Source organism: Nematolebias whitei, chromosome 20 (assembly GCF_014905685.2).
Source record: "Nematolebias whitei isolate Nwh7 chromosome 20, NemWhi1, whole genome shotgun sequence".
In the NCBI taxonomy this organism is placed as follows: Eukaryota; Metazoa; Chordata; class Actinopteri; order Cyprinodontiformes; family Rivulidae; genus Nematolebias; species Nematolebias whitei.
This window is the reverse complement of record NC_056517.1, coordinates 29,892,525-29,910,038: the sequence shown is the minus strand read 5'-3', so window position 1 is coordinate 29,910,038 and position 17,514 is coordinate 29,892,525. Positions and strand designations below refer to the sequence as shown.

At 42.1% G+C, this 17,514-nt stretch overlaps 1 protein-coding gene across 1 annotated transcript in view; it reads left to right on the top strand.

Moving 5' to 3' along the window:
• The first annotated feature begins 945 nt into the window (after positions 1-945).
• Positions 946-17,514, top strand: part of flt1 (fms related receptor tyrosine kinase 1) — a 34,954-nt gene continuing 18,385 nt past the window's right edge. The window contains exons 1-11 of the mRNA XM_037694097.1: positions 946-1,074; positions 2,906-2,916; positions 3,094-3,176; positions 3,597-3,802; positions 5,632-5,756; positions 9,889-10,051; positions 10,134-10,270; positions 11,508-11,679; positions 11,852-11,969; positions 12,194-12,363; positions 12,483-12,630. Coding sequence (XP_037550025.1) covers positions 1,017-1,074; positions 2,906-2,916; positions 3,094-3,176; positions 3,597-3,802; positions 5,632-5,756; positions 9,889-10,051; positions 10,134-10,270; positions 11,508-11,679; positions 11,852-11,969; positions 12,194-12,363; positions 12,483-12,630 — 1,391 coding nt within the window. The 5' untranslated portion in view covers positions 946-1,016. The remainder of the gene's footprint in view (positions 1,075-2,905; positions 2,917-3,093; positions 3,177-3,596; positions 3,803-5,631; positions 5,757-9,888; positions 10,052-10,133; positions 10,271-11,507; positions 11,680-11,851; positions 11,970-12,193; positions 12,364-12,482; positions 12,631-17,514) is intronic.

Sequence of the window (17,514 nt, the reverse complement as noted above, 5' to 3'; positions counted from 1 at the left end):
GCTGAAGAAAAGATGCACCTTGCAAAGTTTTATCACAGATTTGTTTTATTGGTACATTAAAAACAGAACATTATCATTGAAACAGCGTTGGTGTTTGGATTTTTTATTTATTTATTTATTTATTTATTTTTTTTACAAAATCTCTTCTTTTTTACTTGCATCCTTTTTTATTTCCTCATCTATTTTGATTAGAAAATATTTGCACCTGATTGGTGTCTGTTTTTTTTTTTTTTTACTAAGAAGAAGGCAGGCCGACTCACCTCAGACTCACTGAGCACATTCAGCAGCTTGTCATGCGTGCGGGCAACCTGTTACATCCAAACGCGCTCACCTGCGGCTCCATTGTTTTTCTTGGAACATATTTTTAGTCCCCAATGTGAGAAACTCATCTGACACGCTGCAGACAAGGAAGCCACGGGTTAATGTGTCTGTGCCTACGTGCTGTTCAACCCGTCAGCCCAAGCAGGGTGCACGATGGGAGCGCATGCTGCATGATTTCTGATTTATCATGAGGAGCAGGAATTAATAACACTCAGGTTCTTGTGAGAATTACAAGTTGAAGTGATGTGCATATAAAGAGGAGGAAAACTGAGTACATTTGAATGCCACAATGGTTTCTCATCAACCCCTCAGTGGTTGCCTGTCAACTGGGGAAAGGATACTCCTTTTACGCACAGTGGGTGTGGAGGTGGACGTAACGGAAGCTCACTTTCCGGTGGCTGGACTGTGGGAAGCGTTATAAATCGGCGCCACAGTCCAGCGACGATGGGAAAAAGTTGCACTCGAGTTCAAGCGTGGCGTCCTGTTGCGTGATTTCCCGCAGCTAATCTCGAGAGAGCAAGAGAGAGAGACAAATCCACCATCTCCCACTCACCATCAGTCCCGGAGTGCGCAACAGTCGCCTGCGCTGCTGCTTCTTTAATAACTGTGGAGGAGAAAAGCCACTCACGAGCAGGAATAACATCTTTATTTTTGCGTGTTTTATTTCAAAGCCTGCTGCGTTGGAGCCCAAAAATATGAAGATTTTTGCCCTCGTTTGCCTGATTTTTGGATTGTACGGCGTTTTCGGAAAAGGTAACTTTAGCTCGTGGAAAATATCTCCCAAAGTACCTGCTGTGTGTCTAATAATGCTGCTCACTCAGTGCAATGCTCGCGCGTGAGTTCTGATCTGTTGTTCTTTTCTTTTCCCTTTTCTTTTTCCTTCTTTGTTCTTTTGTTCCGATAAATTTGCGCTTTTACGCACGACTCCTGTCGTTTGAAGTCCTTTATCAGCAGTTGGAGTACACCAAAGGCTCACCTTATCAGCCACTCGAGTCTTTGGTACTCGCAGATATAGGCTGTGAGTTGGCTGAGGGAGATAAGTGCAGCCCTGGGTGTTTGGAGAGGTCGGATGCGCTCCGGCTCCTTGTGCGCCCTGCGCCCTGGCCCCGTTTGACACACCAAGGGCGTTATTTCCCGAATGCTGCAGATTTAATATGAAGGAAAGTGGGGTCACGATTAACTGGGAGGGAAACATTCATGCAGGAACTTAAAAATCGACCTTGCATGACTTAATGTTTATTATAAGCAGACAGAGAAATAAGAAACATCATTTTGTTCTTTGAAAAATCAATGTTTGCGCATAAATTAAATCAACTTATTAATTTGCCCTTGGTCAAAATGCAGAATAATTAAACGTAATTATGTAGTTACTAACTAAATAATAAATCGAAAAAACGAAAAAAAAAAAGATTTTGAACATTGTTAATGATTTTATGCCTTTTGTAAATTAAACTTGTCAATTTTAATTTCAACTTTCTGTTGGGTTGGTTCAAACAGAAACTTAAATATGCAGAATTTTAGCAAGTTTAAATGAAATGTAGCTTTATTGGTCATTTATTTTTATTGTGTTCTTTTTTGTTTTCTTAAGAACACATCATAAAATTCCAATAAAAAGTAATATAACAATTTAAACGATCGGTTTAAAGTGATCAATGCAAAATTAAATATAATTTGTATCAAAATGATCAGTGAGTTATTTGATGCTCATCATCACCTTGAATCTTGTGTATTTCACATTTTAATCATTTGCTAAAATCTTTGGTTTTTTTTTTTTGTTTTTTTTGTCGTCTTACTATTTAATTTTAAAAACCTGGTTGAATTCATTTGATAAATTCTGCAATTATAAGAAACTTTTCACTCAACAGGAATGCTAAAATAAGAAATTCCTTCTCAAAAATTGAACTTATTAATCATCCAGAAATGTTTTTATCTGTACGGATGATGAAATTAGATGCAGAAATGTTGATTTAAGTATCACAAAGTTGCACATTCCTTATAATTAAGCAGCCTGTATGGGGTAACAACTCCTTATGATCAATCATTTCTCAGATAGGCTTGTTAAAATGTGCAAATATTAAATCTATATAATATCTGCTGTTCGCTTGGAAGATATGAAGCTCGCAAGTGACCTTAAAATACAAAAAAAATAAAATAAAATAGATGTTAAAGTGATGACTGTAAAAGCACGAGGTGGAGGCCTTTCCTCTATGGAACGATGACTGGTTGGTTTCGGCGGCCTGAGCTTGCCCACGCATCTGTTTTATTGAAATTCAAAGTATTAGACACTATCTTACAAAAGTATTTCAACATTTGTAATTAATTCCTGAGAAATTAAAGTAAGATTGTGATGTTTAAAGCACTTGAGGTGTTGAAATAGCAGCACAGGACCCTGCTGACCTCCCCTCTGTTTGCTCTTTCCTCTGGGCTTGTTTGTTGCCTTTTCACACTCTGACAAACTCCAGGGAATAGTTTAGGAAGTGATAGAAGTTCAGCTCTCTTCAGCTGGACATCCACTGGGAGCAAAGGTGTGGAAAAGTCACAAACTAACCGGAGAGCTGCAGGATTTTGAGCCTGCGGGTGAAAGAAAAGGACAAAGTTCTTTGAGCAGGAACGTGCTTTCAAGAAGTGGAAAATTCCCACCATGAGGTGTGATGTGAGGAGAGCCACTGGTTCTGTGGCTCTGCAGAGGAGGATGGGGCGGACAGTAGGGATTAGTCACCTAAAATGAATTTTTCTGTAACGCCACTTCTCTGTCCAACCTCGGCAGAAAAGGGGAAGTTCAACGTCCCTGTCCTGGACGTGACGAGTCGTCAGCTGGTCCTGGAGGTCAACCAGACACTGCTGCTCAACTGCAGGTGAGGTGAACCAAACATCGCCATCAAAACGCTCGGCTGATGCTCTTAGACTTTTTAACATCGTCACTTTCCCTTTTTTTATTTGCCCCATAAAATCTTGGAAATATGTAGAAATGGTAGAAAACAACAAGCCCTCCATTCTTTTCCACCTTATTCAGAGGAATTGAAGCTGAGAAGTCAAATTTGAGTTTTACAATATGTGACTGAATGGTAAAATAAATTGTGAAATAGTTTGATTAAAATAAGTGAGTAAGTCTGGATTTGCAAATTAGAGTTTCTTCATAATCACCAATAAAGGCTGTTAATTCCAGCCCTCGTGTTCCTTTTTATTCATTTAAATCCATTGAACACTGGTTTTCTTCCAAATGGATCTAAAGGGTCACACAGTTCTGATCAGTTTTCTGTGACCCGTGTGGCCAGTGGTCGCTGGGAGCTGTCCTGGGCGTTCCCCGCGGGCGTGGACAGGTCGAAGTTGGACGTGTCTGAATCACGCTGTGGGAGGACGAGCCACCGTTACTGCAGCCAGCTGCTTGTGAGCCACAGCCAGGCCCAACACACCGGCCCGTACCGCTGCCGGTACAAACACAGGCCCACGAAACAGAGCTCCGTCTATGTGTTTGTCACAGGTAAGACACAGAAAACTCCACATATTACGAAGATTATGCTTCTCCTGTTGCCTTTCATGGATCTGTGTGTCAGGTGTCTGTTAGCAAAATATCTTGTGACTCGCTGGATGAATTTTAATGAAACTCTCAGGATGCAATTACAGAATGTGCATCTACAACTGACTAACTTTTGGATTCAATGTGATTTAAGATGGCTGCCACAGCTAATCAATACTGGAAACCCTATAAATGGCTACAGCTCAGTCAGTGTTAGAGATATTGAGCTAAGATTTGGTGTGGTTGTAGCTGAGAGTCATTCGCAAAAGATCCTCTGAGCACTAATCTGTGTATAAGATCTTTGTTGAAAACGTTGGCATGCTAAACCTTTCATTTGACATTTTTCAGCTGATTCTTGTTCTTTACCACCCCCAGGGAGTAAAGATCTACTAAACGTAAATCAATGCCCAGCTCGGTTATATTGCCACACCGTTTGTCCCATTTCAAGATGATCCCGACATTTAAGCACCCCCTCTCCTCTGCTTCTCCTTTCTCATTCCAGGCTCACCCCCCCTCTGAGCTATTTATATAAAAGCTTTCTTACTTTCATTTACGTGCTACCTCGTGGCCAGGAATAGCCCAGCTGCTGGAAGGACTCAGACCTGGGCAGAGTTTCCCAGGGCATCAGCCTTATCTGCTCCTCTCAGCCTTGCTTGAAGCATCCTGTGCTCAGGGGGTGGGTGGGGGTGCCGTGTCTCTCTGGAAGTGTGTTTTCATGCGTGTGCAGGGATGAGAAGAACGCCCCGTGATTTGATGGTATGCAGGGGCAGAGGAGGCACGATGTCTGCCCCCGGCAGCTCCTCCCTGTCCTGGAGGTGACGCCGGCTCGCTTCGAGCTGCACAAGCAGCAGAGCTGGGCTGCATGCCAGGGTCACAGGGCATGCTGCTGTTTGGCCAACAGGGCCCTCGGGGGGGCCATGAATCGCTCGGGTCACCATGTCCATTAAGCATCAGACTTGGCCAGCAGCTCAGATGCTGCCTCCCTCCTCAAGTCTTCTATCAGGAATCAAAAAGAAGGAAGCCTTCAGGTCTACTAGTCCTTGGGGTACTTTTGTTCGAAGGTTCAGAGATGTGCTTTCCTAGAATAACACCCTCTGGTCACAAACAATACAGTGAGCAACACCCACACCTTTGAATGGCACAGAAGTCTGACTGTGGCCGAGCAGAGAAAACAGAGAGGCTGTTTGTTTGTTTGCTTCTAAACAATCTGTTTGTTTGTTGTTGACCACAAGCTGTCATCTGCTCAACGGGTGTTCTGTGAGCGGGGTGTGGGGGACAGTGTATGTTTTGGAGTGCGCGTCTGTTTTTGTTTATTGTTGAGCTGCTTGGAAGTGCATGTGCAAGTTCTTGGTTTGTGTGTCGGCGAGAGAAGTCAGACATCCACAACCCCCCGTTTATTCATGTGTGTGAAAGTTCAGGTTATGCACAACTTTTACGTTTATTGAAAACAAAGAATTTTAAATGTGCAAATTGACATTTCATTTTGCTTGCTAAGGTTTTTGCTTGAAGGTGGAGTAAAAAAAAAAGAAAAAGTTTCAGTTTGGTCATTTAATGTGGAAACAGGAAATCCTAAAACAGTTCCATTAAATCCCATCGCTCCAGTTGCACAAAAATGAACTAGTGCACGGTTGATGATGCACATACGACAACCATTTACGCAGCAGAGCGCCGTATTTTAATGAAGAAGACAGGGTTGGAATCGAAAATATTTGCTTAAGTGATGATGCATGTCACACATAAAGCTTTTTTTGTGTGCACCATTTGTGTCCCTGACCGCAGTGTTTGGGTTTCAGACAGCCGGCAGCCATTTGTAGAACATGAGGGTATGAGTCCAGATGTGTTGTACATGAAGGTGAACGAGCCACTGGTCATCCCCTGCAGGGTCACCCACCCCAACATCACCACCACACTGGTCAAGGTTAGTGCACAACACTTGATCCTCCTCTGTTACACCTCTGCACACATCCTTAACTTTTGCCACCCTTTTTTTTTTTTTTGTGCACACTATTCCTCCTCGTCAGGATCATTCACCACATTGTTCTTGGCAGCCCATCACACTGTGGCGTGTGTGTCCATTTGTTTGTGTCCGTTTGCGGATACGTGTGAAAGTGTGCGCGGATATGTTTGTGAGTGTTGGCACTCGAGTGCTGAGTGACGAGGAGAGCCTGAAGAGTGCTCGCTGTCTGCACGCGTATCTGTGTTTGCGTAAAGTGGTGCTGTGTACCGTTCGGTGCCCGTTTCCGGTGAAACGCAGATCCTTGTTGGCACTGGTTTACCTCTCGGGGAAACAGGACGTGCTCCTTTTGGCCTCAGGCCATTATCCCCTTCCCACACCTTATACCCTCCACTTCTCGTTGGGGCATAAAAGCTGACAACTTTCTCTAAGTGATGCTTTAAACAGCTGACAGGGCTGAAACAGGAAGTTGCTGTGGCTACTGTTGGCCCTGACAAATTTAACTCTAGTTTTCAATCTTGCAAAAACTTATGTAACAAATTCTGATAAGGACAATCCAAACACTGATGGAGATTTGGCCACAAGAGCTGGAACTTCCTCATTTGTTTCAAAGTAGCGGGCGATGTGCATTCCTTCAAGGACAGCAAGACTTTTAGTTTTAATCATGTTTTCAGTTTTTGTGCTTGGTTAGAGTTAGGAATATATGATAGGATGGTGCTGCCACAGTATTGTCTTGTTACGAATAATTATAACTCGATGAACGAGGGGGTTGGTGAAAAGGTTAAGAACAATTAATATCTTACCTGTTGTAGGTAGTTCTCTGAATGACCTCAGTTTGTAGAAATAGAGGTTAACTGTGACAGGATCGACCTTAACAACGTCCATGTGCTATCTTTATTTTATAAACCTTTCCACTTTTACACAATTAGTTGCAAAAACTTTTATGTTTATTTACAAATCGTAGCGGCTAGCTGTAACACTTCCGGTGTAGGAAGAGTCCAGGTTACCCACTGATTCTGGAGACTTTTCTTTAACCAATTTAAAATTTATATCTGTCAGTTTTACTAGAAAACATGTCTACCAATGAGCTGGTGTCCAGTTTAGCCACAATGATACCCGTCTGCACCAAACAGGACTATTCTGTTGTCATTACAAAACAAAGGAATTGTCGAGGAGCTTTAAATACTTGAGATAAAGGAGGTGTATTGCTCCAGGTCGTGCATGTCATGTCTTCACACATGTTTTTGTTCTGCCTCCAATTCCTGACAAATATCTGGAACGACGAAGGCAATCAGTCTAAAAATAGCTCTCCTCCTCTTCCTTCATCTCCCACCTCTTCCCCTGCGCTGGCCGGTTTGAACCAGGAGTCTTCTCACTGTCACAGCCTGTGGAGTGTTTTTTTCCTGGAAGGAACTTGCACTTCGCCGAGGTCTCTGCTCTGACCCTTCTCAGCACGAACAATACCCACAAGGCTCTGCTCGCTCGCTTAAGCCGCGAAAGTGAGGCCCGGGATGACGAGGCTGACCTGCGGCTCCAGTCGAAATGTCTATGTCCTGTAGTAACAGGACGTGAGGAGATGGACTGGAGTCACGTTTCACATGTCCTGACTCCTTTGCTCCTCCTCTGCCACCTTCATCGTCACCTTGTCTCTGTGTACAGTAGGATGGATGGAAGAGGGGCACGGAGGGCACTGAGCGTGCTCAGACGTCAGTGAGTTCAGGCGGAGGAGGTGGAGGGACTGCACTGGACCTGAGAGGGGGAGGACAAAGGAATCAGTGGTGTCTTGGAGGGTCACCTCACTCTGGGTGGGGGGTTACAAGGCAGTTCTCACTGGGAATGCAGCAGCGTGAGATGAAAGGGGTGGGAGGGGGTCTATATTTTCCCTCGAGAAAGGGTGGGCTTCCACAATGCCACAAAAAACATGTCCTATTATATACCTCAAAGACAACAACAAGCTTAAATAAGTTACACACGTGTCCATGATCGAGAATAATGAGTTACACAAGAGCAGCTAAATTAAAAATGGTCAGTATTTGGTGGAACATATAAAAATTAGCCTGGTTTTCAGTTGTAATATTTCAAAACGTCTTCAAAGAAATACAAATGGCCTTTCCCTAATGCATTTTACGTAGCGTTTAGAACATGTGTAAGAAAGATTAAACGTAAAAAGACACATTTGCTGTAAGTTCTTGTGAGACTCTGTTGCTCTGACATCTTTACCTGACTGCAAGTTCATCAACGAGCGTTTTGATCGGTCTCGTTTGGCTTTCTCTGTCACTCTTTCTGCGTCGAGATCAAAAATTACTAAAAAGAAATCCAGTTTATTTTGACTGGTTTAATCTGCACCGAGCAGGGGCGATTCTAGAATTTGACTGTTAGGGGTGCTTAGCCCCCAGTGTTGACTCTTGGCTTGAGTGGCCATTGGTGCCAAAAGCATTTGTAATGTAAGGGGACACACACTGAAGGAGGGGAGGTGGGGTCCTCCCCCAGAAATTTTTGGATAAAGTAGATGCCATTTCATGCATTCTGGTATATTTTAACTGGTTGTTAAATATCTACATTTACCTACATAAGTAAACACTTGATTCAGTAACTTTTGTAGAGAGCTTCAGGTCTCTTGTAAATGAGTCCCCGAGGCTCAGTGGGATTAACCTGTCTAAATAAAGGTTGAATGAATGAATGAAGAAGTAGCCTGACCAACAGCTCTCCTTGTGTGATCAGAGCACGCTCTACTTCTCTCACACATCCTAAAAAAAACCCGATTAACAACTGCCGGCACTAACGTAGCGCTAAGCTAGCGGCACGCAATACAGACATGCTAGCTAAGATGCTGATGTAGCACTTAGCTTTACATCACACAACCTAATAAACGCTTTGTACAAAATCCGTTTACTGTTAACTAATCAGCTAATCATTGCCAATGAGCATGCTCAGTTTTATAAGCAAAATGAGAAGCAGCAGCGACCTGTCACAAATTGGTGGGGCAGATTAAAGGTCATCAAGGGCCAGAATTGGCCCACAGGCCTGGAGTTTGACACGTGTTGAACAGGACGTGACTTTCTTACAACTTAAGTTAGATCGCCACAATGATTTTTTTTTTATTCAATGAGATTTGCAGCCATCAGATTTTTGTATGTTTCTGTATTTGTTGGGATCTTAAATAAAGCTAATAAAACGTTTTGTTTGCTCACATGCTGCAAACGCTCTGAGTCATCGCTCATGTTTTAAATATTTTGCTTCCAGAGTCAGATTTTCTTGGAACTTTCTCTAGAGGACTTGGTGTTTTTCAAAGTTTTTCTTTAGGCTACGTTTTCCGCATCTTTTCAGAGCTGCGGTTCTTTTTCCTCTGAACGTCTTTTTTGTGGTTTGTTTTGTTTATTAAGCCACCTGACTTTGACCTATGAGTCATTCTGGCACGAAAAGGCTCCGAAATGAACAAGCGTGTCCATGTTTAACAACAGACTTTGAAAAGAGCCAATTTTAATTTGGGTTTTTAAGCACTTTGTTTCTAGCAGTCTGTCACAAAAACCACAATTGGTTCCACTGTTTGTTTGTTTTCTGAATCTATTAAAAAAACATCAAACATACCACAGCTGATAGATAAAATGTAGTATTTATTGATGGGGCTCACCATATAGTTGATGTTTGACCAGAAGCTGAAGCATCTCACAAGTCATTGTAGGGAAAATATATGATTTTCAGTTTTTATTTTTATTTTTTGTCCTCTTTTTGTCAACTTTCCTATGTTTTAAACCCAAACTGCACAATGTGCTCTCAGGGTTGTGATACAAGACACAGCTTGAGTAAAAAAGCAGCAAACATAAAAATAAATAAATAAATAAATAAATAAAAACTTCATATACCTGAAAGATGCTGATTTAGACCAGTTTAAATTATGTAAATTAGGTCTGGCTTCTTAAAGGGAACATTAGGGAGTGATGTAAAACTTTTGCGCAGTACTTTATATAAACTGTTACATCCTTAAATAAATCACAAGAGAACTCGGGACAGCGTTCTGCAATGAGTCATTTCATGATTTCTTCATCTATACTATTAAACATTTAAATGTGATTCCTTTTCCTGCTTCTCCTCACAGCAATACCACCAAGTTCTGTCTCCAGACCGGAAGAACATCATTTGGGACAGCAAGAAAGGTTTCATCATCAAAACTCCCAACCTCTCCTACGTCGGCCTCGTTTACTGCCAGACCGTCATAGAGGGCGTCAAACGTTCTCGTTCGTACATCGTGTACAGACCAGGTGAGCCTCAGCTCAAGCACGTTCATCACATAAACACGAGCTTCCTGCTCCAAACCCTCTGTCTTCTCCTCTCTTGTTCCAGTGAGCAACATCACTGAGGTCTACCTGAACACCAGTGGGCCTGTGCAGAAGCTGAAGGGGGAGAGGCTGGTCCTGAACTGCACGGCCACGGCGGAGCTGAACACCAGAGTCAAAATCACCTGGGACTACCCTGGAAAGGTCAGACCTGCTCTCAGCGAGGCAGAAGCACGTGGTTGTGTTTGGACCGGAGACTTTCTGAGGAACCGGGCACACCTCGACTCAGTCTGATCCGAGAATAGATTGCTACCTGGCAGACTGGTGTACGTTTGGTGTCCAAGTAACAACTTTAATCATGAATATTTATATTATTTGTTAAGATGTGGACATTTATCTGCTGTTTTTGTTACAGCAAAATCAGATTTATAAAGGAGAAGCGGAAGATTCTCACTAATAAGTGAACAAATATGGACTCATTTATAGCATATTGTAGCATTTCATACTTTATCGCATGAAAATATCAATTAAAATGCTTTAAATAATTTAATAAATTGATAGGAAGCCCCTTTAATGAACTATTTAGCCCCGTTTTTGCCACTTTGCTTACTAATTACAATGTCCGGAGTCGCAGAACCTGCTATAACTATGTACTATCAACTGGTGACCCGTGGACCTCTACAAGTTTGTTGGAGATGGATTGTCCGGCCAGTGGGGGTGACATTATAAAATGAAAAATGTCTAACTAGTGTTAATATTTATTGATATGTTTACATTTTAATACAAAAGAAAAGACCAGATTCATGTAAAGAAAGAAAGAAAAAAATTTTTTTTTTAACAATTTTATAAAATTTAAAACACTGAACTCTGCAGGCCGATGTGAGTTCTCTTAATTGTTGAAGAATTAAGTATCCTACTTAAAGCATTACGTTAAAGACAAAATAAAATTAGGCCCATTTGTTGGATATTTAATTAATTTTTAAAGAAAAATAAATACTTTTCTTCACTTTGACTTTGATTTTTGTGTTTTATTCTTAGTATTATAAAATATCCCTTCTCAGCAGCTTGTCTTAAAGATATTCTAAAACATTCTGGTGGTTTTGAGAGAAAGATCACGCTGGGAGACTGGAAGTTGATGTAACAAAGTGGCTAACAAACGACTAGCATGATGTAGCCCACATGTTTTACGCCTTATTTGTACTATCCTTCACATATTTGAAAATGACAGGAAATCTGCTAAAACTAGCCATTTTCATTGTTGACAATAATTTCAATAAAATTCAGTTTTATTTGAGTTTTGGTGAAAATCTGAAAGAGCCGCTGCAGAGGGACCAAAGAGCCACATGTGGCTCCAGAGCCGCAGATTGCAGAACCCCTGCCTTAGTGATAAAATGACAGCATATCAAGCTATTTTAACATTTTGTTTCTCTTTCCCTCTCAGAGTATCAGCGCTGGCTCCAGCTCGAGACGGCTGGTGAGACACCCGATGCACATGCTGTTCTACAGCATCCTGACCATCCCAAAGCTGCAGCATTCACACCAAGGCCTCTACACCTGCCGCGTCACCAGCGGTGAGAAACGTAAACAGCAGCAAGTCTCAGTGATGGTTTACGGTGAGTCACCTTCCCTCACATGCCCTGATGTCGCAATCACATGCTTAGATTACCTCATCGTGAGTCACTTTTCTGTCCCAGTTTCCATTACAAGCTGAAACGGACCGATGATGATCCCACATTTGCTCCCTGAAGCCTGCATGAATGTGTTTGTGTCTCTCCCTGGTTTTAGATCGTCCGTTTATCCGACTGAAGCCCAGAAATGGATCGGTGCTGTTGGTCCAAGCGGGACAGAAATCCTACAAAATCTCTCCCAAACTGCGAGCATTCCCTGCCCCTGAAGTTATCTGGTAAGAGGAAATTATTTATCTTCATGACTGCAAATCAGAAATCCTCTTAAGTTATTTTTTGCTGGCCTTGCCTCGTAACTTGTTTTTTACATTATCTTACCTAAAGTCTAAGTCAACCCTGTATATTTTGGAAAATGTTGGAATGATGTCACAAATTCCTGCCGTTTAACCAAATTTCCTTCCATTCAGCTTTAATTTACAGTGATGCCTCTGAATCTTTGCAGGTGGAAGGACAACATGGTTGCAACAAACCAGTGCTCCAGATATCACATGGATGGAACTTCTCTCGTGATTCGAGATGTTGCAGAGGAGGATGCTGGAGAGTACACTGTCCATGTGCACATCCAGCAACATGGACTCTACCAGAACCTCACATTCACACTTGTAGTTAATGGTGAGCCACAACAGATGAGCTATTTATGTGACAGTTAGGCTCCAGCTCTGGTTGTCTTTCCTCCCTGCAGCTGTTGAACGTTGCTTTTTGCATGTTTGTGTTTGCCTCGTGAACCCCAGTGAGCCCTCAGATTGGGGAGAAAGCAGTGTCGTCGCAGAACCCCGTCTCCGTGCCTCGAGGGAGCAGAAAAAAGCTTCACTGCACATCCCACGGCGTCCCTCCACCTCACATTCAGTGGCTCTGGCACCGCTGCCCGCCTAAAGGCCTGTAAGTAGATTTAGACCAGAAGTGCTGCAGGTATATTAAAAACTTCAGATATTTTAAGAAACCACAAGCTGTAACTAGAGAAATTGCATTTCCTGCAAAAATGCAGTGTGAATGCTTATTGCTGAAGAATTTGCAAAAAAATAGCTGAAATTAACTTAAAAAAATGCTGAAATTAGCAAACAATAGCTGAACAGTAGCTGAAAAGTCCAAAAGAAGTTTAAAGAAAAAAGCTGAAAGGAGCATAAATCAATCAACCTTTATTTATACAGGTAAATCCCATTGAGCCTCGAGGACTCATTTACAAGAGAGACCTGATTTCAACAAAGAAAGATGACAACAATGGACAACAGCAACAACAATAAACAGTTATAAAAAAGCAATAATAAATAATAAAGAGGTTAGATAGGCTAAAAGTAGCAGAAATTACCACAAAAAACTTGAATTTATCTGAAAACAGCTGAAATTAGCTAAAAATTCTTAAAAGGTATACCTGAAATACCTGGGGAGTGGTGGCGCAGAGGTTAGAGAGGTGGACTTGTGATCCGAAGATCGCCGGTTCAAGCCCCGGCCCCGACAACATCAAAATTGTGGGTGGGGTAGGTGAAACACCCACACTTGCCCCCACCCTCATTTGCCCCACTCTGGGCCCATGAGCAAGGCCCTTAACCCCCACCATGTGCTCCCTAAACAGGTCTCTCTTGAAAATGAGTTCTCGTGGCTCAATGAGACTACCTGTATAAATAAAGGCTAAATGAAAAAAATGAAAGTATACCTGAAAATTTAGTACAAGCTTAAATTACCAAAAGGAAATGAAGAGAGCACAATTGCGCCCAATTAGGCTGAAAGAAGCTGAAATAAGCACAAAAAAGTGGACGATAACTGAAAAAAGCAGAAATTTAAAAAGCTGAATAGTAGCTAAAAAGGCAGAAAGAAATTTAAATTACTAAAAGGAAGTTGAGAGAGCACAAATGTGCCAAATTAGGCTGAAAAAAGCAGAAATGAGCACAAAAAAGTGTAAGATAGCTGAAAAAAGCAGAAATTTGCACACAAAAAACAGCTGAATAGTAGCAAAAAAGGCAGAAAGAAGCTTAAATTGCCAGACAGAAGTGGAGGGAGCACAATTGTTCCCATTTAGGCTGAAAGAAACAGAAATGAGCACAAAAAAGTGGAAATTATCTGAAAAGGCAGAAATTTGCACTCATAAAAAAGCAGCTGAATAGTACCGGTAGCTCAAACGGCAGAAAGAAGCTTAAATTACCAGAAAGAAATTGAGAGAGCACATTTTTTTCTGAATTAGGCTGAAAAAATTGAAATGAGTGTGGAAAAAAAATGTATAATTAGCTGAAAAGGCAATAATTAGCATAAAAACAGCCAAAATAGCAGAAGCTGAAATAGCAGAAAAAGCTGAAACTTGCAGAAATCAGCTATAAGGCGCATAACAAGCTGAAATTAACATAAAGAAGTTAAAAGAAGTGCAAAAATGTTGTAGTTAGCAGAATAAAACAGGAAAAAGCACAAAACAGCTGAAAAAACAGCTGAAATTTGCTGAATGTAGCTGATTTTTTTTAATTGCACAAGGAAGCTTGAAAGAAGCTGAACCAGAACAAAATGTGAAAGGAGCAGTAAAAGGTTGTAAACAGATCTAAATATATTAAGGATGTAAAATGAGCTCAATTAATTTTCTATTAGGAAAAATGGCAGAAAAGGCTAAATATTTCAAAAAGCTCAAGTTGCACCAATACCATAAGTCATAACAGATTTGTCCTGAAAGAGCTAAATGTTTTGATACAATTTGTTGAAATGGCACAAGAATTGCGGAACGAGAAAGATGCCAAAAAATGTACGGAATAGATAAAGTAGCAACAATAAATATAAACAGGATCACAATAGTGTGAATGCTTCATAAGCAATAAATAAAGTTAATGTTAGAGTAGCACAATCTTGGCTAATTTATACTAAATAGCTAAACTGAGCTCCGTTCTTTAGTTATTTGTGTCTCGATGCAACAGTTTTCACTAAAATCACTGCAGCAAAATAAAACGCATGTAGAGATTTCATTAGATTTTGTTTATTTAGATTAGTGTATTTGAGCTTGTAAGGCTAAAAGTGATGCAATGCTACACTTGCACACTCTCAGGAATGTTTTTTTTTTTTTTTTTTTTAACTGTGAGTTTGTTGTTAGTGTGTCTGTGTGATTTTTATATAAAAATAAATAAAAAAACGAGACATGTTTTGTCTATGTCAGCATGTAGTCAGACAGCGTTTCCTTCTTGTAACCAGAACAGATGCCTTCTAGGGCCTTTTATGTGCTGGAATGTGTCAGAATGTGTGTGTGTGTGTGTGTGTGTGCATCCACCTATGTGTGGGTGTGTTTTTGTCATGCTTGTGTTTGTGTGTTTGTTTGCTCATGCAGCTATTTTCCCATATGTCTGTTCTCATACTGTCCACATGTTCTTTTCCACATGTTTGTTAAGTGCATATAAATATATATGTGTGTGCATGTGTGTGAGAGAGTGCATGTCTGTGTGTGTGCCTTCACAGACAGAACACGGTTCATATCAGACTTGAAAGAACAGAAGAAGAAGAAGAAAAAAAATCACATCAATAGAAGCCAGTTCCGTGTTCTCAGTCACGATTTGTTGGTTTCCAAATCAAACGCTATGATTTAATGAATTTCCTGCGCAGGACGCAGAGTGAGGGGCCTGTTTATTATTGTGATTGCACAGTGCATCCTGTGATGCTTTTCTCTTATATTTGACACACACTCTATATACAAAGTTCTCATGAGAAATGGCCCAACCCAGTGATGCACCGGGACAGAAACAGAGTCAGCCCAAAACACACGCGAGTGTTAAAGCAGTCTGTTGGCAGGAGCTCTGATTGAGCTGTTCTTGGAGCTGAGACGCTTATTGTGTTCCTTACGACCGAGTCAGTGAGGTTAAGTATTACCTGAGAGCGCCACAGCAGCCGTACGTAGGACCTTCTTCTCCCCTGAGACACGCTGACATCACTGGCGTACATGAGCTGTGACCCTGGCTCTGTGGCACCAAGTCATGACATCCGAAATAGTTCACATATGAAATATATATATATATATATATATATATATATATATATATATATATATATAACACAGTCATTGTTATAAACTTAACCTATGATAAAAGATGTACACTTTTTATCCTGCGTGTTTATCTTTAAAGATGTCAGACGTAATCTGCATGTGAACCACGTCAAAATTTTTGTTTTCAGTGTTCAATTCACTTTAAAAAACGACTTGCAGCTTCAAATCTGGCATTAAATGTTGAAAGATGTAAACACTCATAGAAGATCTGTTGAGAGCTGCAGCAGATTGTGATGTTTTAGCAGATTACATCTGGCCTGTTCACTGTCTCACTTGTGGTCCTTTGTAAAGCTCTGTTCTGGTTCATTGTAAATGTCTCAGTGTGTGTCTTTGGATCAGTGGTTTTGGTTGGATCCTCACTGGGCCCCTTGTTCTTTGCAGCCCGGCTGCACCACGAGCCTGACGCCGTGCCGGAGGAGGCCCGGGGACAGTGGGCCAGGCAGGCCCAGAGTGATGGGTGGCCTCTCGCCTGGGTCCAGGGTCCACTCCTGGGGTCTGGCCCTGGGAACCGCTGCGCTCTTATCTGGCCCTGGCAGGAGGCGCGCTGGGCTTCCTGTGCAAAAATCAGAGCGCTTTTCCTCTCGTTGTTTGGCTTCCTCTCCGACGCGAGACGCTTCCCAGCGGCGTGATTGTCCCTTCGTCTTCAAACGTGGCACAGTCCGCTTCCTCAAGAGCTTGATCTATTCTTGAGTGCACCCCCCCCCCCCCTCCCCCCCACCCCCCTGCAACCTTGCTGCCTCCCACCATCACATACCTCTCCAACATTTTCCTTCACCAGCTCTGCCCTCTTCTGACCCAGCAACCTCCATCTCTCCAGAGGAGCAACTCCCCATGGTCTTCCACCCTGGAGTTTACCTCCTTCTCCCAACTCATGATGAGCACCCCCCCCCCCCCCCCCCCCCCCCCCCCCCGCCCCCGCCCCCCCTCCCACGCCCCTCCGCTCTCCCCCCCCCCCCCCCCCCCCCCAGCCAAAACCCTCAGTGATGATCCTGTGCCTGCTAAACTGTAAACTGAGGAAAGAGACACAAGCACTGCTGAGCAGTGAAGACCAGGAGGCACAGGAGTTAAATAAATCATAATGCTAAGAACCAATGGACGCCAGTTTTACTGATTATTTATTTATTTCTGCCCAGTTCATGACCTACCCCCCCCCACACCAGGCTGCCTTGTAGTATTGTGCTTGTTGCATTTCACAGACACTATGACCCAGAACAAATGTACTTCCATCTGTCTACTGACTGCATTTCTGGAGCTGCTTTCCTTTTTATTTTATGTTTTTATTGTGTCCTAGAGTGGTACTACGTATAATGGGTGCATGAACCGCACCTGTCACAAACCCCGACCTGATTCAGGCATCCACGAAAAGCTGTGAGTTTCTGTCTCAGTTTGTAGCCGCAGGTTTGAAGGATAAACACGCTCACCTTGGATGGATGGGTGAAACAAGAGAGGACAAGCTTTGTGTTGCTCTAAGGGATGCCTTCAGCTCTCTATTAAAAGGACCAAAGGTTGGCAGAAGCCTACCATGTAGGAGGTCTGCACAGACCAGAGACTATCCTGTGTTTTCCACTGTCCCAAATAAAATGTCTTCTTCATGTGTCAAATGATGTCAGTATAACAGCCCTGGTATATTTGTATTGAAAGTTAATTAATATCTAAATGTATGCCTGATATTATAAGCCATTTTAAAAGAATAAGTGTCATTTGTGGGGGTTTTTGGAGGGGGGGTGGGGGCGTTATATGAGTAAACTGGTCAGAGTGTG